Source organism: Silurus aristotelis (genome assembly GCF_946808225.1).
Source record: "Silurus aristotelis genome assembly, chromosome: 18".
NCBI classification, from domain to species: domain Eukaryota; kingdom Metazoa; phylum Chordata; class Actinopteri; order Siluriformes; family Siluridae; genus Silurus; species Silurus aristotelis.
In genome coordinates, this window is record NC_139591.1 from 19,671,241 (window position 1) to 19,694,610 (window position 23,370).

The 23,370-nt window shown below is 34.0% G+C and overlaps 1 protein-coding gene across 1 annotated transcript in view; it reads left to right on the top strand.

Moving 5' to 3' along the window:
- The window catches only part of LOC310741547 (uncharacterized protein), an 80,781-nt gene that overhangs the window by 24,899 nt on the left and 32,512 nt on the right, over positions 1–23,370 (top strand). The window contains exons 25-30 of the mRNA XM_083569469.1: positions 1,452–1,469; positions 2,462–2,596; positions 3,443–3,616; positions 3,868–3,900; positions 5,960–5,977; positions 6,989–7,135. Coding sequence (XP_083425595.1) covers positions 1,452–1,469; positions 2,462–2,596; positions 3,443–3,616; positions 3,868–3,900; positions 5,960–5,977; positions 6,989–7,135 — 525 coding nt within the window. The remainder of the gene's footprint in view (positions 1–1,451; positions 1,470–2,461; positions 2,597–3,442; positions 3,617–3,867; positions 3,901–5,959; positions 5,978–6,988; positions 7,136–23,370) is intronic.

Genomic DNA, 23,370 nt, shown 5'->3' on the forward strand with positions numbered 1-23,370 from the left:
TTCCAAAACTCGTGCTTTTAAATTTTTCTTGGCAACAGCGTTACGGGTTAGTCAAAGAAACTTAGAAATCAGCATCAGAAAATAATAAGGACATATTCCTCGTCTTGCACACATGCAGTAAAACCGGAAAAAATGCAGTGCCAGGCTAGTCCCATAATACCGCTATGCTCCTAAAGGAAGCCCAACATATTTCACCCGTTACACCGTGTGTAGCGCGTCTTTCGTTTCAGCCTGTGTAAAGTACATTAGTGTAGACATTTATAGACTAATAGACTGGTGCGGCTTATTTATGTAAAAAATTTAAAATATTTGTAATTTCAGTGGGTGCGGCTTATATATGTGTGTGCTTTATAGTCCGGAAATTACGGTAGTAAAAGGAAGATTTTGGGCTCATGATTTTCTTAAACATCTGAGATTTTATACATTTTTAAACATGGCTTAGTTGATTTTATAATAATATGTAACAGCATGGAGTTAAATCATTTATTTGTATTCTAATTTTCCATTAATTCCTTTCTTTGGCTTTTCCCACAAAATGACATGCAGTTCCATCAACAACACCAGGTAAAGATTTAGTGACAGTGTGTGTGTGTGTGTGTGTGTGTGTGTGTGTGTGTGTGTGTGTGTGTGTGTGTGTGTGTGTGTGTGTTCAGCATATAGATGTGTTATATGTCTTTTGTAGATGGATCATAAATTAGTCTTTTTAAAGCTGTTGCATGTAAGATTTAAAAATGTTGCCCTCTCTGGAGGAACCATGCAGTTACACCCTCCTCCTGATCTCTAGTAATGGGTAGGTTTTCTGGACTTCCTCAACATACCCAGTGGTGGACAGTAACAAAGTAAATGTAATTCATTGCTGTTCTTATGTAGTTTTTTCCCACATATCTGTACTTTATTGAATTATTTCTATTTGGGGAAACTTTTTGTTTTAAGTTCACTACATTTCAAAGTCGAAATTCGTACTTTTTGCCTAACTACATTTTGTAAAATCAGTCGTTCCTTTTGATTTATTAATGGATAAAATCTTAACTGCTCAAACCCACAGCAAGCCACCAATCAGGGTAGAGCACATTCTCTGTTTTAAACTTGTTTTAGTTGCCGCTTGGTGGTATCTACTTATCACCAATATACAATACAGCTTCAGATCAACAGCAAGCAGAACATTTTGATTGTAATAACCCATGGAAGAAACAACTGTCTCTCACTTGCCACAGCACCTGTAGCCTTATTTGAGCCATTTTTTGGAATTAGTTGAAAAGAAGCTTTGGGGCTCATTATAATTGTTATAGATTTCAATCAGTGTTTGACTCATTAATATTATTCTATTAATAGATTGGTGCAGTAAGAGTAGCATTAGAGTATATTATAATTTATTAGAGTTTAATAATTTATTTGTATTTTTTTTTTTCCATCTATGTTCTTCTTTGGCTTTTTCACAAAATAACATGCAGTTCCAACAACACCACCAGGTAAAGATTCAATGACAGTGTGTGTGTGTGTGTGTGTGTGTGTGTGTGTGTGTGTGTGTGTGTGTGTGTGTGTGTGTGTGTGTGTGTGTATAGATGTGTAATATGTATTTTGGAGATGGATAAAAAATGTGACTTTTTAAAGCTGTTGCATTTAAGATTTAGAAATGTTGCTTTCTCTAAAATCACCATGCAATTAAACCCTATACCTGAAGATCAGTAATGGGTAGGTTTTCTGGACTTCCTCCACAAACACAGTGGTGGACAGTAACAAAGTAAATGTAATTCATTACTTTACTTAAGTAGCTTTTTTTTTTTTTACGTATCTGTACTTTACTGAATTATTTACATTTGGGGAAACTTTTTCTTTTAATTCACTACATTTCAAAGTCAAATATTTTATTTGTTCTGTTTTAAACTTGTTTTGATTGTTGTTTGTTCGTATCTATTTATCACCAACATACATTTCACTGTCAGCTCAATAGCAAGCAGAACATTTTGATAGTATTACATGATCGAAGAAACTCCTGACTCAAACTCACCACAACACCTGTGTGCTTGTTTAATAGTTTAGTTTGGAAGTTGGCCTTATTGAAGTAGTTGAAAATAAACTGAGTTGATTAAGCAATGAGTCTTGTGAAAAAAAAAAAGATAATAAGAAAATTAAAGCTATTATAAATCTAAGTACTTTTGATACTTAAGTAAATATGAAGGCAAATACATTTGTGCTTTTACTCAAATGAAGGTTTGAAGGAAGCACTTTTACTGAAGTAAGATTTTACTCAGTGTATCTATAATCAACTCAAGTACATGGTTTGTGTACTTCTTCCACCACTGGTAAAACTACATGTCCAGCAGTACCACACACAGCTAAACCTCTCCCAGTATCTACCATAAGATGTGCAGTTCTGACCAGTGTTCTTTATTACTTTGTTGTTGTTGTTATTATTAAACTTTTTCTTTTTAATTATACAATATTTTCCCATTTCTTTCAGCTAATTATCTGATGGAAGTTGAGATTGATGCATTAGATATGTTTGTCCTGAATCCATTAAGGGTCGAATTGACAAGAATTAGTTTCCCCATAACAAAAAATAATGTCGAGTTTGTGGAACTTAACATCACTACAGGTAACTGACTTTTCAGTTTCTATTGAGTCTCACAGTCACATTGTGTTTGAAATTATATGATCCCACTTACAATAGAGTCATACAGAATATTACTGATATTGTTCTCCTTTGTTTTTAATAACCTTAAACTAAAATATTTTCATGAGATTAGAACACAATCATTGTAGCAGCGTTCAGGGTTTTTAAAAAAATGTTTAAATCACTGGGTGGTGCTGACAAAATGAAAAATTCTCTATGATTGTATGCAGAAATGGGCATGAAGTTGGAGAGGAATCATTTTTTAATGTAAAATAATAGTAGATCCTACAGTGTGTGTGCAAGCAGGAATTCAGAAATTATGAAATGCTTGTTTTTGTTTATTAACTTTGCACTGTGAAATATCTGCTCACAAACGCAAAGAAAAGGCAATAAATAGATTTTCATATCCAAAACTACAGTGGTTATTATAGTAACTCATTTGGAAATGGTAGAGGAAAACAAGTCTAACTCTGCTGCTAGCATACTCTAGTGATTTATTATTTTATAAAAAGATCACTACATTATGAAGATTCATTTTTATTCGCTACTTTCACACCTGTTTAATCTAGAAATCAAAACCCGTTTTATATATTATGTCGCCACCCAGTGGTCAATAAATCAAACTGACGTATCATCCACAAATAGCTCCAAAAAAAACCTGTTACTTTCTTTCTTTGTTTCTTTATTTATTACCGCATACGCTATAAAATATCTTTAACATGCAAATGACCTGGAATTAATTATCACTCAGATTCATTTAAAATATATTTTAAAATCACAGCACTGTTTTAACACAATTTCACCTCATTATGTTTTTTGATTTCACAGTGTGCAGTTTGAATGATACTGAATATCAGTGCAAGTGTGAGGATCAGTATTTCTGGCCATGTGAAAAGTGCACACAATATGGGTCTTGTAATAACGTCACCAGTTCCTCATGTGGCTGCATCAACGCTTTCCCAAATGATGGACAATTCTGCCAACCAACCAATGAGTCAATGAGTATGTATGAATTGCAACAGGAAACATAAGCCTGACAAATTTTATTTAATATATTACTTCATTGGTATACTATGGCAACCATTTGCTGTCAAATTCATTTCAATTTGAAAAGTTTTTGTATTGATAGAATCAAATACTTAGTTCCATTTAAATCTACACAAATCCTAACCAACATTTTCTTTTATTTATTGTGTTATGTGTTATATGTGTTAAATACAATGTATTTTTAATCATGACATTTTGTTTTATAGATTCTTCTACATGCATATCCACAACAACTCCAGGTAAAAATACACTTGAGAAAAAAATTAAAGTAAAACTACACTAGAGAACGCCCTCTCTGTTTTGAATTTGTTTCTAGGAGCTGCTTTGCGTATCTACTTATTACCAACATACATTTCATCTTCAGTTCAACAGCAGGCAGAACATTTTGATAGCAATAAATGATGAAAGAATCTCCTGACTTGAGCTTGCCACAACAACTGTGGTCTTATTTGTGTGATTTCTTGGAAGTACCATATTTTTCGGACTATAAGGCCCTACTTTTTCCTACGCTTTGAACCCTGCGGCTTAAACAACAAAGTGGCTAATTTATGGATTTTTCCTGGCTTTTTCCCAGTTTCACAAACTTCAAGCCAACAAACTGAGCGACATAACATTAGACCAATGAAATTTCTGAACGGAAACGAAAAAACGCACCTCTTTAGACGATGCCAAAAGATAAACTCCCAAGAGAAATAGTTGTGAAAGGAAGGAGGAAGACAGTGAACAATGACTTTCTTGGTCGGCTACTGTTTAGATACAAGCCGTTGTATCCAGTTGAGTCTGGGTGATGGGAGAGCTCGCTAACTCCAGTTACAACAGAAATCATATAAGCAAAGACAGGTTTCCAAAACTCGTGCTTTTAAATTTTTCTTGGCAACAGCGTTACGGGTTAGTCAAAGAAACTTAGAAATCAGCATCAGAAAATAATAAGGACATATTCCTCGTCTTGCACACATGCAGTAAAACCGGAAAAAATGCAGTGCCAGGCTAGTCCCATAATACCGCTATGCTCCTAAAGGAAGCCCAACATATTTCACCCGTTATACCGTGTGTAGCGCGTCTTTCGTTTCAGCCTGTGTAAAGTACATTAGTGTAGACATTTATAGACTAATAGACTGGTGCGGCTTATTTATGTAAAAAATTTAAAATATTTGTAATTTCAGTGGGTGCGGCTTATATATGTGTGTGCTTTATAGTCCGGAAATTACGGTAGTAAAAGGAAGATTTTGGGCTCATGATTTTCTTAAACATCTGAGATTTTATACATTTTTAAACATGGCTTAGTTGATTTTATAATAATATGTAACAGCATGGAGTTAAATCATTTATTTGTATTCTAATTTTCCATTAATTCCTTTCTTTGGCTTTTCCCACAAAATGACATGCAGTTCCATCAACAACACCAGGTAAAGATTTAGTGACAGTGTGTGTGTGTGTGTGTGTGTGTGTGTGTGTGTGTGTGTGTGTGTGTGTGTGTGTGTGTGTGTGTGTGTGTGTTCAGCATATAGATGTGTTATATGTCTTTAGTAGATGGATCATAAATTAGTCTTTTAAAAGCTGTTGCATGTAAGATTTAAAAATGTTGCCCTCTCTGGAGGAACCATGCAGTTACACCCTCCTCCTGATCTCTAGTAATGGGTAGGTTTTCTGGACTTCCTCAACATACCCAGTGGTGGACAGTAACAAAGTAAATGTAATTCATTGCTGTTCTTATGTAGTTTTTTCCCACATATCTGTACTTTATTGAATTATTTCTATTTGGGGAAACTTTTTGTTTTAAGTTCACTACATTTCAAAGTCGAAATTCGTACTTTTTGCCTAACTACATTTTGTAAAATCAGTCGTTCCTTTTGATTTATTAATGGATAAAATCTAACTGCTCAAACCCACAGCAAGTCACCAATCAGGGTAGAGCACATTCTCTGTTTTAAACTTGTTTTAGTTGCCGCTTGGTGGTATCTACTTATCACCAATATACAATACAGCTTCAGATCAACAGCAAGCAGAACATTTTGATTGTAATAACCCATGGAAGAAACAACTGTCTCTCATTTGCCACAGCACCTGTAGCCTTATTTAAGCCATTTTTTGGAATTAGTTGAAAAGAAGGTTTGGGGCTCATTATAATTGTTATAGATTTCAATCAGTGTTTGACTCATTAATATTATTCTATTAATAGATTGGTGCAGTAAGAGTAGCATTAGAGGATATTATAATTTATTACAGTTTAATAATTTATTTGGATTCTTTTTTTTCCATCTATGTTCTTCTTTGGCTTTTTCACAAAATAACATGCAGTTCCAACAACACCACCAGGTAAAGATTCAATGACAGTGTGTGTGTGTGTGTGTGTGTGTGTGTGTGTGTGTGTGTGTGTGTGTGTGGGTGTGTGTGTGTGTGTGTGTGTGTGTGTGTGTGTGTATAGATGTGTAATATGTATTTTGGAGATGGATAAACAATTTGACTTTTTAAAGCTGTTGCATTTAAGATTTAGAAATGTTGCTTTCTCTAAAATCACCATGCAATTAAACCCTATACCTGAAGATCAGTAATGGGTAGGTTTTCTGGACTTCCTCCACAAACACAGTGGTGGACAGTAACAAAGTAAATGTAATTCATTACTTTACTTAAGTAGCTTTTTTTTTTTTACGTATCTGTACTTTACTGAATTATTTACATTTGGGGAAACTTTTTCTTTTAATTCACTACATTTCAAAGTCAAATATTTTATTTGTTCTGTTTTAAACTTGTTTTGATTGTTGTTTGTTCGTATCTATTTATCACCAACATACATTTCACTGTCAGCTCAATAGCAAGCAGAACATTTTGATAGTATTACATGATCGAAGAAACTCCTGACTCAAACTCACCACAACACCTGTGTGCTTGTTTAATAGTTTAGTTTGGAGGTTGGCCTTATTGAAGTAGTTGAAAATAAACTGAGTTGATTAAGCAATGAGTCTTGTGAAAAAAAAAAAGATAATAAGAAAATTAAAGCTATTATAAATCTAAGTACTTTTGATACTTAAGTAAATATGAAGGCAAATACATTTGTGCTTTTACTCAAATGAAGGTTTGAAGGAAGCACTTTTACTGAAGTAAGATTTTACTCAGTGTATCTATAATCAACTCAAGTACATGGTTTGTGTACTTCTTCCACCACTGGTAAAACTACATGTCCAGCAGTACCACACACAGCTTAACCTCTCCCAGTATCTACCATAAGATGTGCAGTTCTGACCAGTGTTCTTTATTACTTTTATTGTTGTTGTTGTTGTTGTTGTTATATTTTCATATGATTATACAATATTTTCCTCTTTCTTTCAGCTAATTATCTGATGGAATTTGAGATTGATACAGATATAATAGATGTAACAATCCTGAATCAATACAGGAGCTATTTGCAATTTACTAAATATTTTTTACCCATAACAATAAGTAATGTCAAGGTTGAGGAATTTAACATCACTACAGGTAACTGACTTTTCAGTTTCTATTGAATCTCACAGTCACATTGTGTTAGAGATTATAGAATATTACTGATATTATTCTCCTTTGTTTATAATGACCTTGTGACATGTCTTGTCTTCAGATTTAAATGCAATTAGAGTAGCAGCATTCAGGGTTTTTTATTTTTCAAGTCACTGGGTGGTGCTGACAAAATAAAATGTTCTCTATGATTGTATACAGAAATGAGCATGAAGTTGGAGAGGAATCATTTTTTAATGTAAAATAATAGCAGATCCTACAGTGTGTGTGCAAGCAGGAAATCAGAAATTATGAAATGCTTGTTTTTGTTTATTAACTTTGCACTGTGAAATATCTGCTCACAAACGCAAAGAAAAGGCAATAAATAGATTTTCATATCCAAAACTACAGTGGTTATTATAGTATCTCATTTGGGAATGGTAGAGGAAAACAAGTCTAACTCTGCTGCTAACTTAATCGGGTGATTTATTTTTTTGTAAAAAAAAAAAGTCACTACATTAAGAATAATATATATATATATATATATATATATATATATATATATATATATATATATATATATATATATATATATATATATATATATATATATACTGCTTATACATATTTGTTCTTATCAAGATATTAAAAACCCCTTTTATTCATTATATCTTGACCCAGTGGACAGTCAAACAAATGTATCATATCCATAAAAACTCAACAAAAAAAACCCCCCTTCTCTTATATTTTGATTATTATTAACTGATGATTTTTTTTATTATGACTTTATACACTACACAGTATCTTAAACATGCAACTGACCTACATGTTATTATTACACAGATTCATGTAAAATATATTTTAAAATCACAGCATTGTTTTATTAATATTTGATCTCAGCATGATTTTCTATTCACAGTGTGCAGTTTGAATGATTCTAAATATCAGTGCAAGTGTGAGGATCAGTATTTCTGGCCATGTGAAAAGTGCACACAATATGGGTCTTGTAATAACGTCACCAGTTCCTCATGTGGCTGCATCAACGCTTTCCCAAATGATGGATACTTATGCCAACCAATCAATGAGTTGATGAGTATGTATGAATTACAACAGGAAACATAAGCCTGACTAATTTTAGATAATATATTATTTTATTATTATACAATAACCACCATTAACTGTCAAATTCATTTTAATTTTAGAAGTTTTTGTATTGATAGAATTAAATACTTAGGTGCATTTAAATCTACACAAATCTGAACAAAGTTTTATTTTTTATTTTTTATTAATCATGGAAAAAGGTCAAGTGAGTTAAAAACAATGTATATTACATGTTTAATTATGACATTTTGTTTCATAGATTCTTCTACATGCATACCCAAAACAACTCCAGGTAAAAATACAATTACTGTGTGGAATTTGTTTTAGGTGCTGCTTGGTGTATCTACTCAGCACCAATATACAATTCAGCTTCAGTTCAACAGCAAGTAAAACATTTGGTAGTAATAACCAATGAAACAAACTCCTGTCTCTCACTTACCTCAACACCTGTGGCCATAATTGTGCCATTTTTTTAAATAGTTATAAATAAGTTTTTGGGCTCATAATAAATGTAATAGATTTTAATCAGAGTTTGACTCATTAACATCATTATATTAATAGATTGGTGCACTAAGAGTAACATTTAAGTTTTTTTTTACATAAATTGAGTTGATTATGCAAAGAGTCTTGTAAAAAAAAAATTAAAATAGAAACATATTAGCCATAATAACACACCATGCTGCATCACACCATCCAAACACTAGCTATACAAGGCCTGCTCTTAAAACTTAAAGAAAGACAAAGCCAGTGTTTACTGTTGGGGAACTTACCCCAACAGATGTAAACCTTTTTTTAACTGATATGTGGTTTCACCAACAATTACTGAACAGCTTTTTTTAATTCCACTTTGAATCTGGCTTTATTAAAAAAACTACAGTTTGAAAGACTGTTAGATTTTTCATAAACCTTATGCTTGTTCTACAACTGATTTTGAATTCAATATGTCCATAGCAAACACCACTAATCCTACTCCTACTCCTGCTTCTACAACAACAACCAAACCATGTATAATTTTAATCCTTGTTCTTTCCTGTATCAAACAATATACTTCTTTTTTTTTAAATTATTGTTGTAATTGTATTTTATTGATATTTATTTTACAGATACAACTTTAAGTTTTGCAATAACAATAAATGGAATATTTGATGTCGCACTCACTGACAAAACTACTGCAACATACAAAGACTATGAATCAAAAATAAGGAAATCAGTAAGTGTTGATTACAATATAATTTGATACAATTATGATTACCAATATAATACTGATAATAAATTATTATTATGATTATGACTATGATTATTATTATTATCATTAATAATAATAATAATAATTATAATATTATTATTATTATTATTATTATTATTATTATTATTATTATAATTATTGATATTATTATAAAAAATAGTAGATAGTAACATACTGTATATACTTCCATTCTGAAATTCTTTCTTAGGTTGATAGCAGCTTCAATACTGTCTCTGGTTATGTGAGTAACTCTGCAAGAGTGACTGGCTTCAGGTGATGTTTTTATAATCTGCAATAATTATATCTGATATCTGATATTCTCGATTTTTAAAATCATCATTTTAATTAAATTAAAGCTTGAAATGATGTATTATTTCAAATAAGAATGTTTTAAATTATTGTTTCATGGTTTAAACAGATCTGGCAGCATCATCGTAGACTTCACTATTCAAACAACAAATACCAGTTTGAATTTATTATCAGTGAGCCAAACCCTTGTTAAAAATCTCCGTGATCAGGGATTCTCTGTGAACGATAATGCACTCAGCCAAAGTGGTAAGAGCTTGTTAACTGTATAAAGCTCCATTATTAATGTTGTACATATTTACAATTTTGCTATATTTTGGAAAAATTTTAATTTATGTATTTGGCTCTTAATTTCAGTGAACGGTGGACTATACAACATGACTGGCTATATATATCCTGGGAAAAATCTCCTACTGACCTGCAGTCCTCCAGAGAAAAACAGCATAAGCTGGTACTTCGGTGACATTAATCTACAGTCATCAAACCAATATGAAATTATTCAAGATAAACTCACTGTGAAGGATGCAAATGACAGTGAAAGTGGTAAGTCTGAGATAATTATGTTAAATCTGCTTACAGTAGTCAGAAATAATGTGTAAGTATATATGAACTGTAACGAGAGGCAACATTACCATTATGATTTTTTAAATAAACCTGTTAATGTTAAAGTCAATGTCTTTTGACCGTAATTATAATTAAATATTGTTTTGCAACTAATTTATAAAGAAATCAACCATTTCTCAAGACATAATATAAGGCTGAACATATGTGGTCTAGTGGTTAGGATGCGGTGCTCTCTTACCGCTGCGGCCTGGGTTCGATCCCCGGTCAGGGAACCAACCCCAGCCATTAGGGTTGCACAAGCCTTAGTGTTGGTCCCAAGCCTGTATAAATGGGGAGGGTTGCGTTTAGGAAGGGCATCCAGCATAAAAACATGTGCCAAATCAAACATGCGGATGATCCGCTGTGGCGACCCCTAATGGGAGAAGCCAAAAGAAAGTTATATAGAGTACTATGCAAAAAGTTAATATAACGATTCCTTTTAAAATACAGAAACATTTCAACATTTCTAAAAAAAAAATAGCGTATCACTATAAAGAAAAAAAAATTATAAATGTATTTTTCATAATAAGTGTATAGTTTCAAAAAGCAAATTGTCTGGTAAGATTTACTGAGCATTGAGGAAAATCTGCCACAATTCGTCAGCAGATTTTGATTAGTGCACCTTCTATGTTTTCTCAGGTCAGTACAAATGCATCACAACAGTAAATTCTCTGCCCTATGTTATCTGGCAAAATATTCAAATTGAGCCATACCCCATTATCCAAGTGACCAACAACAAAGTTGAAAAATGTACGGATGCAACAATCACACTGCAGTGTTGTGTTCAGAATAGCTATCAGGTGCAATGGAGCTCAGAATGTAGCACAACTTTAACAGGTAACATGCAGCTCTTTTCTTTTCTTAAATGACAATGAATATTATGAGGAATGATCATTTGGTTGACTTTTTCACTACATCTTGTCATTTAATTGTGTGCACAGACCCCCAGACAGGCTGTGAATTATGTGACTATATAGTTAAACAAGCCAAGTGCAACAATGCTGACCAAGAAATAAAGTTCACATGTCGACTTAGTACTCCCATCGGCAAAACTATCAACCCAAAGACCACCATAATAAGTGTAAAAAACCAACGTGAGTAAGCAGCAATTTTTGTTAATTATTTTCTTCCCCAAATCAGTATCAAACATAGGAAAGTGTGCCTTGTGGAAATAAAAATAAAGGATTATTATTTATAATTATAATATTACTATTACATGTAAGCAATATCTCAATTTGTCATTTTCTGTTCAAAGTAAATAAATGTTGTTTATAAAATATAAGGATGATTATATCTTTTCAGCTATGCATCCTTCAATTATATTAAATTTTAATTTAAGATTTATCCTGAAAAAACATACACATGGGGAAAATATTGATCTATGAAATCTTAAAAACCTGAGGTTGCATATGTAACATTGTGTCGTTGACTCATAGAGTAAATACAATTTCTCATATCTCCATTGTTAGAATTTCCCTGCTATAGTAGTTTTTTTGGAGCTGGAAATAATGGAGATATGGTCATTGGTTCCTGCAGCAGTGGCAAAGAAGGCTATCAAACAGCTCAGTGTATTTCAAATAATTGGACCGTCATAGATGACCAGTGTGTTCTGCGGGTCTTCGCGAATTTATTGGCTGTAGCTGAGGTAGTTTGACTTTCTTTTTACTTCCATGATGTATAATATTATTTCTGTGGTTTTTATTTGTTTCCACATAATTTTTTATGTTTTTTTTGTCTTTAGGTATTAACAGTGGAAAACATTCAAAATTTTATGAGCAACCTCAGCAGTACTGCTACATCAGAGATTGGCAATATCACTGACTCTGCGGCAACCATTGTAACAATTGTAAAAATACTCAACATTGTTTCCAGTCTCTCACAAACAATTTCTATTGATAAACCCATTATGGAGGTAGGCACCTTTTTTGAAATAATAAAAAAAAAATCAGTGAGTGTATATTTTATTTAAAGTTAATTCTATGTAAAAATTACATGAAGTAAAAAGTTTTAACATTGTCTATGGGCTTATATAATCTATACTAAAATTGTATAAATAGTATAATATAGCAATTTGACAGTTACTTCTTTTTTAATTCCTACTCCATTTTGCTAAAAATATAAAGTTTTATGTTATAATATATATTTTTTTTCAATTTCAAGAATTTCCTAAGCACATCCGATGTCATTGGCTCAGACGGTGCACAACGCCAATGGATGCTTATAAACAATAACACTGCAAACAAGAATATTAGTTCTGTTCATCTAAACTCGATGGAAAGCATAGCCCGTAGACTCACGAATGAAAGCTTCAACATAACAACAAACCTCTCTTCTCTCAATAAACTTTCCTTTACCCCCCCTTTTACTGGAGTATTTGGAAAAAATTCAACTACCCAAATAAATATTCCAGCAAATAATGCACCGATGTACTTCACAGTCATCATTTCTGAAGCTCTTGATAATATCTTACCTGTTCGAAATCTGACCTACAACAACAGCAGTCAAACTGGGACCAGCATCAATGGAGATGTAGCTGTGATTGAGACAAACACAACAATTGAGGACATCTTACTTTCTTTTAATGTAAAAAATAAGACACTGGGAAGCCCTCAGTGTGTCTATTGGAACTTCACACTTTTAAATGGCATTGGAGGATGGGACACGACTGGATGTCAACTAAAACCAGTAGGGAATGAAACTGGACGATTCACATGTGAGTGCAATCACACAACTTCCTTTTCAATTCTGATGTCACCATTTACCTTATCTAAAGAACAAACCACAGCCTTAGCCTATATAACTTACATTGGTGTGGCAATTTCAATGGCCAGCTTGGTTTTGTGCCTCCTCATTGAAATCATTATATGGAAATCCGTGACAAGAAATGACACATCCTACATGCGCCATGTGTCCATAGTCAACATTGCTGTCTCCCTTCTGATTGCAAACATATGCTTCATGATTGGAGCAGCAGTTGTAAATAATGGCGAGGGTCCCTGCAGTACAGCAACCTTCTTCATGCACTTCTTTTATCTCGCCCTTTTCTTCTGGATGTTTGTCTCAGCACTCTTGCTCCTCTACCGCACCACCATGGTCTTTTCAAGAATGACCAGAGGAGCAATGATGGCCATAGGCTTCACTGTTGGCTATGGAGCCCCATTAATCATAGCTGTTGTTACTGTGGCATCTACAGCTGGGGGCCATGGATACATTCAAAAAGATTACAATTGCTGGCTAAACTGGAATGAAACGAAGTCCCTCCTGGCATTTGTGATTCCTGCTCTGACTATTGTTGCTATAAACCTCCTGGTGCTTGTTGTGGTTTTGTGTAAGATGTTGAGAAGAGGAGGTTCAACTCAACCAGATGAAAAACATCCTTTAGTGGTCATTGCAAGATGTGTGGCGATTTTAACTCCTCTCTTTGGTCTAACGTGGGGCTTCGGCATTGGGACCATGGTGTCACCAAATTTTGGGATTCATGTGGTGTTCGCCTTCCTTAACTCACTGCAGGTAAAAAATACATGCTGCACATATTTAAATGAATATTAATTAAAAAAAAAATTATAGTTATTTGTTATATTTCATACAGTAAATGTTTGAAAAATTATATTTTTATATAGGGTTTCTTTATTTTGGTGTTTGGAACATTACTGGATAGTAAGGTATGATCACTTAAAATCTACCTAACAACTCTATTTAAAAAAAACACAAACAGGTATAAATAATGCTTAGTTTAATATTGCATGTTTTGTGGTTGCAGGTCCGAGAAGCATTGGCAGGAACGTTCTCACTGAGGAACTTAAGCTCCAATCGCACTAGGGTAAATACACTTCATTGTATATTGTATATGCTAGTTCTTTTAGGAACTACAGGTGAATACAATTCACTCTTACTTTACTTTAATAATTATTGTTAACAATGGATGTGTCTAAATTTCAGAGTACTAGTGCCGGACCTTCATCCTCAAGTGGATTCCCTTTCATTCAGAGGTTACGGCATAGAAGTAAGTAACTTAAATAATAATAAATAATAAATAATTTTTTTACAGTTCATATACCCACCCATGTTACATCTCTTTCTTATGTGCTAACGTTATCATGCACTATGCATGTGAGCCTTGTCCTAAATTGTGAGTAAATTAACACTATATTGTTTGGTCTTTTGCAGATATGTACAATGTATCGAACCCTGGCTTTACATCTTCATCTTCAAGCACCAATGATGCAGTTAATTAGAATGAAGCTAACATACTGTACCCATACTATAAGAGTTAAACATTACATAGTACATCTGCATGCAAAAACTTGTTGCTTGAAATTTACAATATTTATAAAAAAAATAATCTAATACAATGCACAATAAGGAATAAAATCTGGATTCGCTTACAAATAACGATCTGTATAGTTGCTTATAGAGTCATTAAACATGTTTAAGGCCATTCATAATACAAATCACCATGCTCACACATTCTAATGGAAAAATTCCCTTATTCTTTTTCAAATTTTAGGGTAGTTATTAATTAAAGCTAAAACCTAAAGAATCTGCACTTTGATGCTAAGCAATTATTTAATGTTTTGCAGTCAATTTGCCCACCCTCTCAACAAACACACACTCACTGATATATGTTTATATTAAAATAGATGAATTATAAATTGAAATAATAAAGTTTATTAATTTTAAAAGCTCTCATACTTTACATTAATTTCTTTCCAACTGGTATTTTGATTTTTTTCTTATTAGATGAATTTCTATTAACAATTTTCTTATATTATTATTTTGCACACACTGATTGTTTCTTCATTTGACCCTTTCTGTTTAAAAACATCTCAAGGTTGGTTGGATGTTGTTACTGTTACTGTGTCTGAAATAAATCTCACTTTACAAATGAATTACACTTTGCAATTAGTGGTTTGTTCTATTCAATCACATTAGTTTGAGATGTAACCTGCTAATGTTTAGTGTGATAAAAGCAGACTGGCTGGAGCTAAGGTAAGACCTAAAAACTACAATTTCATTAGAAAGTTATCACCTTATTTCCTTTATTCTATATTTTATGTATTAGTGAGTAAAGAACTAATCAAATATGCGGATCACAAATGAGAATTTCATACCGGATCGGTTGAGGCCCGGGTTAACAACGACCGCCACAGGTATCGTTAGCCGACAGGGTACCGGTGGAAATTGGGCTACTGTTGGCCGAAGGAGGAGAAGGAGAGGAGGAAGACGTCTACAGAGACGGCAGGAAAAGGAGCAGTGTAGGAGAGTAGAGGTTCGGGTTGGTACTTTAAATGTTGGTACTATGACGGGTAAAGGGAGAGAGATAGGTGATATGATGGAGAGGAGAAAGGTAGATATGCTGTGTGTTCAGGAGACCAAGTGGAAATGGAGTAAGGCCAGGAACATTGGAGGTGGGTTTAAACTGTTTTTTCATGGTGTGAATGGGAAGAGAAATGATGTAGGGGGTGATTCTGAAGGAAGAGTACAGTAAGAGTGTAGTGGAGGTGAAGAGAGTTTCTGATAGGGTGATGATCGTGAAGGTGGAAGTTGAAGGGATGATGATAAATGTCATCAGTGCCTATGCTCCACAAGTTGGCTGTGAGATGGAGGAGAAGGACAGATTCTGGAGTGAATTAGATGAAGTGGTAGAAGGTGTACCTAGAAAAGAACGATTGGTAAATGGGGCAGACTTTAATGGGCATGTAGGTGAAGGGAACAGAGGTGATGAGGAGGTGATGGGTAGGTATGGTTTTAAGGAGAGGAATGTGGAAGGGCAGATGGTGGTAGATTTTGCTAAAAGGATGGAAATGGCGGTGGTGTTCACATATTTTAAGAAGAAGGAGGATCATAGGGTGACGTATAAGAGTGGAGGAAGGTGCACACAGATGGATTATGTTCTGTGTAGGAGATGCAACCTGAAGGAGATTGGAGACTGTAAGGTGTTGGCGGGGGACAGTGTAGCTAGACAGCATCAGATGGTAGTCTGTAGGATGGTTTTGGAGGCGAAGAAGAAGAGGAGGAAAGTAAAGATTGAAGGAAGAATAAGATGGTGGAAACTGAAGGAGGAAGAGTGTAGTGTAAGGTTCAGGGAAGAGGTCAGACAGGGACTTGGTGGTGGTGAAGAGGTGCCGGATGATTGGGCAACTACTGCAGGAGTGATGAGGGAGGCAGGTAGAAAAGTACTTGGTGTGACATCTGGAAATAGAAAGCAAGACAAGGAGACGTGGTGGTGAAATGAGGAAGTGCAGGAGAGCATTAGGGGAAAGAGGTTGGCAAAACAGAAGTGGGATCAACAGAGTGATGAGAAAAGTAGGCAGGAGTACAAGGAGATGCGGCAGCAGGTAAAAAGGGATGTGGCGAAAGCCAAGGAAAAGGCATATGAGAAGCTGTATAAGAGGTTGGACACTAAGGAAGGAGAAAAGGATTTATACCGATTGGCCAGGCAGAGGGACCGAGCTGGGAAGGATGTACTGCAAGTTAGAGAAATAAAGGATGGAGAGGGAAATGTGTTGACTAGTCAGGAGAGTGTGTTGAGAAGATGGAGGGAGTATTTTGAGCAGCTGATGAATGAGGAAAATCAGAGAGAGAGAAGGTTGGAGGATGTGGAGTTGGTGAAGCAGGATGTAGATAGGATTAGTAAGGAGGAAGTGAGAGCAGCAAATAAAGGGGATGAAGAATGGAAAGTTGGTTGGACCAGATGACATACCGGTAGAAGCGTGGAGATGATTAGGCGAGATGGCAGTGGAGTTTTTAACCAGATTGTTTAACAGGATTCTGGAAGGGGAGAGGATGCCTGAGAAATGGAGAAGGAGTGTGCTGGTACCGATCTTTAAGCATAAGGGAGATGTGTAGACCTGCAGTAACTACAGGGGAATTAAGTTGATCAGTCACACCATGAAGTTATGGGAAAGAGTAGTGGAAGCCAGACTGAGAGAAGAGGTGACCATCTGTGAGCAACAGTACGGTTTCATGCCGAGGAAGAGCACCACAGATGCCTTATTTGCTTTGAGGATGTTGATGGAGAAGTATAGAGAAGGACAGAAGGAATTGCATTGTGTATTTGTGGATTTAGAGAAAGCGTACGACAGGGTGCCGAGAGAGGAGTTGTGGTATTGTATGAGGAAGTCAGGTGTGTCAGAGAAGTATGTGAGGGTGGTGCAGGATATGTATGAGGACAGTGTGACGGCAGTGAAGTGTGTAGTAGGTACGACAGACTGGTTCAGGGTGAAGGTTGGACTGCATCAAGGATCGGCCCTGAGCCCTTTCCTGTTTGCAGTGGTGATGGACAGGTTGACGGACAAGGTCAGACAGGAGTCTCCCTGGACTATGATGTTTGCAGATGATATTGTGATTTGTTGTGAGAGTAGAGAGCAGGTTGAGAAGAGCCTGGAGAGGTGGAGATATGCGCTGGAGAGAAGGGGAATGAAAGTCAGTAGGAGTAAGACAGAGTACATGTGTGTGAATGAGAGGGAGGGCAGTGGAGTGATGCGGTTGCAGGGAGAAGAGGTGGAGAAGGTGGAGGAGTTCAGGTACCTGGGGTCAACAGTGCAAAGTAATGGAGAGTGTGTTAGAGAAGTAAAGAAAAGAGTGCAGGCAGGGTGGAGTGGGTGGAGAAGAGTGACAGGAGTGATTTGTGATAGTAGGGTATCTGCAAGAATGAAAGGGAAAGTTTATAGGACTGTGGTGAGACCTGCAATGTTGTATGGATTAGAGACAGTGGCATTGAGTAAAAGACAGGAGGTGGAGCTGGAGGTAGCAGAGCTGAAGGTGTTAAGGTTTTCGTTGGGAGTGACGAGGATGGACAAGATTAGAAATGAGTTTATTAGAGGGACAGCACATGTAGGATGTTTTGGTGACAAGGTGAGGGAGGTGAGATTGAGATGGTTTGGACATGTGCAGAGGAGGGACATGAATTATATTGGTAGAAAAATGCTGAAGATGGAGCCACCAGGTAGGAGGAAAAGAGGAAGGCCAAGCAGGAGGTTCATGGATGTGGTGAGGGAAGACATGCAGGTAGTTGGTGTGAAAGAGGCAGATGTAGAGGACAGGGTGGTATGGAGACGGATGATCCGCTGTGGCGACCCCTAATGGGAGCAGCCGAAAGAAGAAGAAGATCATAAAATTAATTCTATGTCAAAACATCACATTTTACAACCTAATTCAAAATAATTTTAAATTACAAACAAGTAAATTATATATTAAGTAAAGAAATATACGTTTTCCTTTAATGATGTTTGATCTATAGATAATTTTTTGTTTTCTTTTCTGTGAATGTTTAAATGGCATTAACTAATTATAATTAAAAAGTGACGCATGAAAATGTGTATTAATATTAACATCTGATTAAAAAATAGTGTTTATGATTATACATTTAACACACTGTGATGCTCAGTTTTGTTTGGTTTTGACAATGGTTGTACATGTTGCTTTGAAAGTATTTCTGGATACTCTGCACATAACAGGTTTATATAATTGCCCTTGTTTTAATTCCTTAGTATGTAGCTTATACAGAGACTTATATTACAGATACGTTTGTTTTAGTTATAATTGAAATCGGTTGAATGACAGTCTGAATACTATATGTATATACTTATAGTTATAAGTATAGTTATAAGTATACCTATACTTTGTACTATTGAACTTCTGAATGTGCCCAGTCAATCTTATTTTATACTTATGTAGAAATACCTAACTGAAACCTACTGTAGTTTAAAATTTTCTTCGAAATCATGGACAATAAAGGTAAGTAAAATAATTGTTTAGAAATGCAACAATAATAATAATTTTCAATAGTCTTATTATCTGCAAATGAATAATTTCTATATAAATATTTTTGCTTTTGTAAAAAAAGAAAAAAAAAAATATTGTTTTTTTTATATATATATATATATATATATATATATATATATATATATATATATATATATATATATATATATATATATATATATATATATATATATATATATATATATATATCCAAAACACACTGCTTTTCCTTTTACACTTTATAAAATCTTTTGTTAAGTTAATGATTTCCTCATATACTGTATATATATATATATATATATATATATATATATATATATATATATATATATATATATATATCATACTAGCAAGATACGTCCAAATGTATAATAGCAGACTAGCCGGATGGGCCAACCAATTTTGTCACAAGATGGCGCTACTATTTATATTTACACTATCAGAATCAGAATATTTTATTGCTCCCATAGGGGAATTGTTTAGTTGCAGTTGCTCGCAGTAAAAAAATCTAAATAATGATTTGAATAGAAAATATAAATAAATAAATATATATATATCTAAAATTGTTCATAGATAAGATATTTGGTGAAGGTGCCTAAACCTTTGCTCCACAAAACTGTCATTTAAGTGCCATTTCAGCCACCAGAATCCAGTTTTTTGCAGTTGAGATTTCGAGAAACAGAGATAAATAAAATTATTGCAGGAATTTTTATTATGTAGTTTAGTTTTTCGAAAACAGTATGAAACAGTTTTTTTTATATTTAATACTAAGTATCCCTTTTATCTTTAAATATTATAATTGTGTAAAGAATATACTTTTCTTTTAAATAAACTAATATATTGGGTATCTTTAAACATATAATCCTGCAATTTGAATGATTTTGCATGCACAACCTAAAAAAAACCCAAATAATCTTCAAAATTAAATAAAAAGAAACTGGTTTATCAATATATTGCATACTAGAAATAAATAAATAGATAGACAGATAGACAGACATATAGATATAGATAAATAGATACAATTATATTGTCAATCTATCTACCAAAAGTGCAAAAAGTGCAAATATTGCAGATAAATAGGTAGCATATTTACAGCATGTGATATATACGTAAGCATATGTACAGTGAATGTGAAATGTTGGGCAGAATGTACAGTAAGGATATAAGGATACATATAGATAAAATAGTGCAGATGTAATGAGGGGTTGAATATGTATTTTTTTACATTGAATGTTTTCTGACTTGAACTGGTAAATCATGATATATATATATATATATATATATATATATATATATATATATATATATATATATATATATATATATATATATATATATATAATGTACATTATTTTTTTACATAGCTATCATAGAAGCTTTTTTGGTAAGATTAAAGACTGAAGAAATATATATTTTTTTAAATGGCAGTGAATGATTGATTATTACCATCGTGATTGAGTAATGTATTCTTGAGAAATCACAACTGCTGCTTCATGTCAGGCGTGACAATAATCTCTGACAACTAAATTCACAATACATAGAGTGCCAAATGTATGTGTTATCTTCATAGTGTTTCATCTTCATCTTAAAATTAATTGCAACAGATGAACATCATCATGTATGAAAAACTATGTACACCTTCCATAGGATTTAAGAAATTAAGTAGCAGCCAGGTGCCGCTAATCATTTGCAATTGATTAATTGATCATCTGCAAATATGACCACGTCTGTAAAAGCCCAAGTTTAAACAGTTTACTAGTCTAGAGCATTCAAGAAGAAGAAGAAGATGAATATAGTTTGTTTGGAAATGTTTCAAGACTTCTGTAACAATGGCCTTTGGACAGACAAGACCAAAAAAACTAAACACTGCATATCAGCACGGATATCTGATAACAACTGTCAAGCACTGTGGTGGAGGGGTGATCAGTTGGGCTTGTTTTGAACTCACAGGACCTGTTTAACTTGCAGTCATTGAGTTGGCCAAGAACTCTGTGACAATGATCCCAAGCACACACACAAATCTACAACAAAATGGCTGAAAAAGAACAGAATCAAGGTGTTGCATTGACCCAGTCAAGATCCAGAACTCAACCTCAAAGTCCTGATTTAAAACCTTAAGATAGCCGTCCAAAAACAAATGCCTGCAAACCGCAATAATCAATAATAGTGATGTGAGAAACTGATAAAGTCACACAGAACACAATTACTTCAAGTTAATTTTGCTAAAGCTGGTTTTACAAACTATTAAATCAGAAGATGTACTTAGAGTTTCACACATAGTTTGTCTGTTTTATTTTGTTTTTTTTATAAAAAAAATAATTAATGATGACAGTGTAATATGTCACGTGCTGTTGTTCATACGTATTTACAAATTGGAAGAGCTGCTAAAGATCAAATAATTTTGTTTATTATTATGATTTGTATTATTGCTCTGTAAAACCATAAAAAAAGTGTGATTTCATTTTTATACCTATATTATGCTTTAATAATGAAACTCGTTTATGGATTAATTTCCTTCTGTGAAGAATGTAAAAAATGTAGTAGTGCTTCTGGCTGTCTTTGGAATTTGCTCAGTAGCTCTTGTGTTTTACACAGAGGCACCAGAGAGAAACCAGCTGGAGTCCCAAACCCTACCTGAGCACCATGGCATATAAAGGTAAGTTATATATCTTTTAAACTTTTATATAAGAATGTAGCAGTACTATCTTTTAAAAATTAATTGTGTTACAAAGGAATAATTTGCAATTAGATGTGCTTATTTGCATAGAAGGAAACACGTCAGACTTGTTGAGATTGTAGAAAGCAAAAGTGTTATGTTCCATTCGTCAGGAAATCAGCATCTGGGTTACTTTTGCACTTTCGACCTGCTATCAAGTCTACAGTTAATCTGATCAGACGTATCACCAGAACATAGCTTTAGTCCAAACTATTCTTTAGGAGAAGCTTTGTTCACTGAAGTTGGGACTTTTAAAACTTTGCATCCTATAATAAAAGCAAATCATGAAGCATTATGATAGCTGAATGAAAAAAGGTGTTAATCTCTTTAGTTACCATCATGAAGTGGAAATAATCGTGATTATGAGATGAAATAGAAAAAAAAAGAAATAAAAATACAGCATCAACTCTGCAATACCATCACTGAAAAACCTTACTGAGGAAATCTTTTTAAAAGACAGTAAATATATCTTATGGCCAAAAATTTGTGGGCACCGGGACCTTTGCCTCTGTGGAGCACAGAAGCGACGTCGTGCCAGAACAGGTTTGGAATCTTTAGTTTCAATAAAGAGAAATCTTAAGGCTACAAAAAAACAAAGCAAAGATGTGCTATGCAGTTGTGTGCTTATAGGTTTGTATAAGCAGGTTGAAGAACCATATATGGGTGTGATGTTCAGGAGTCCATCAAATTATGTCCATATAGTGTAGAAATTATGTTCATTGCGCTAGTACATTTCATAAGACTTGTTAAAACCACTAATGGCTGGTTCTGGTTTTAAATTGTGGCTTATTATTATTTACAAGAATTACATGCATATTTAACAAATGGAACATATTCTGTGTGTGTGTGTGTGTGTGTGTGTGTGTGTGTGTGTGTGTGTGTGTGTGTGTGTGTGTTGGGGGGGGGGGGGGGGTGGAGTTTGTTTGTGTTATGGTTCTGGGAAGCCATGTAGAATATTTGGCAAACAACCAAAAATGACAAAAATGTGTTTGAGATATTGTTTCTAACTGGTGTAGAGATTCCAGAACATTAGAGAAAATAGAACAGAAAACTATCACTCATGACTCATGTTAGGAAGCCCAAGCCTTATAGTTCACGTCATCCGTTATCGGGTTTTTATATAAAAATAATAGTTTATAGACAGTATGTCCTATTATGCTGTTGTTCTGCTTAAAGAGTAGATGGCTCTTAGTACAGGTATGCTGCAAAACAAGTTTAAAAACAATATGCTTTATCCACAAGTGACAGGTGAGTAAACACAAATTATTACATTGTACTTGTACTTAGGACTATGGGACTTAAGTTCTGATTGAGATGCTTCCTCTACTGACTTTGACATGTCTAATTCATGGTCATTGTTCTTACCAAATGTGGTTTTGGCCTCATTCCTTTAAAAACAAACAAACAACAACCCAGCCAAAATATTGGAACAACGTATGAAGAAGCAAAATTGTTAAAGTAAAAGCTTTCCCTATTGAAAGGATGTCTTTTAGTCTAAATCTT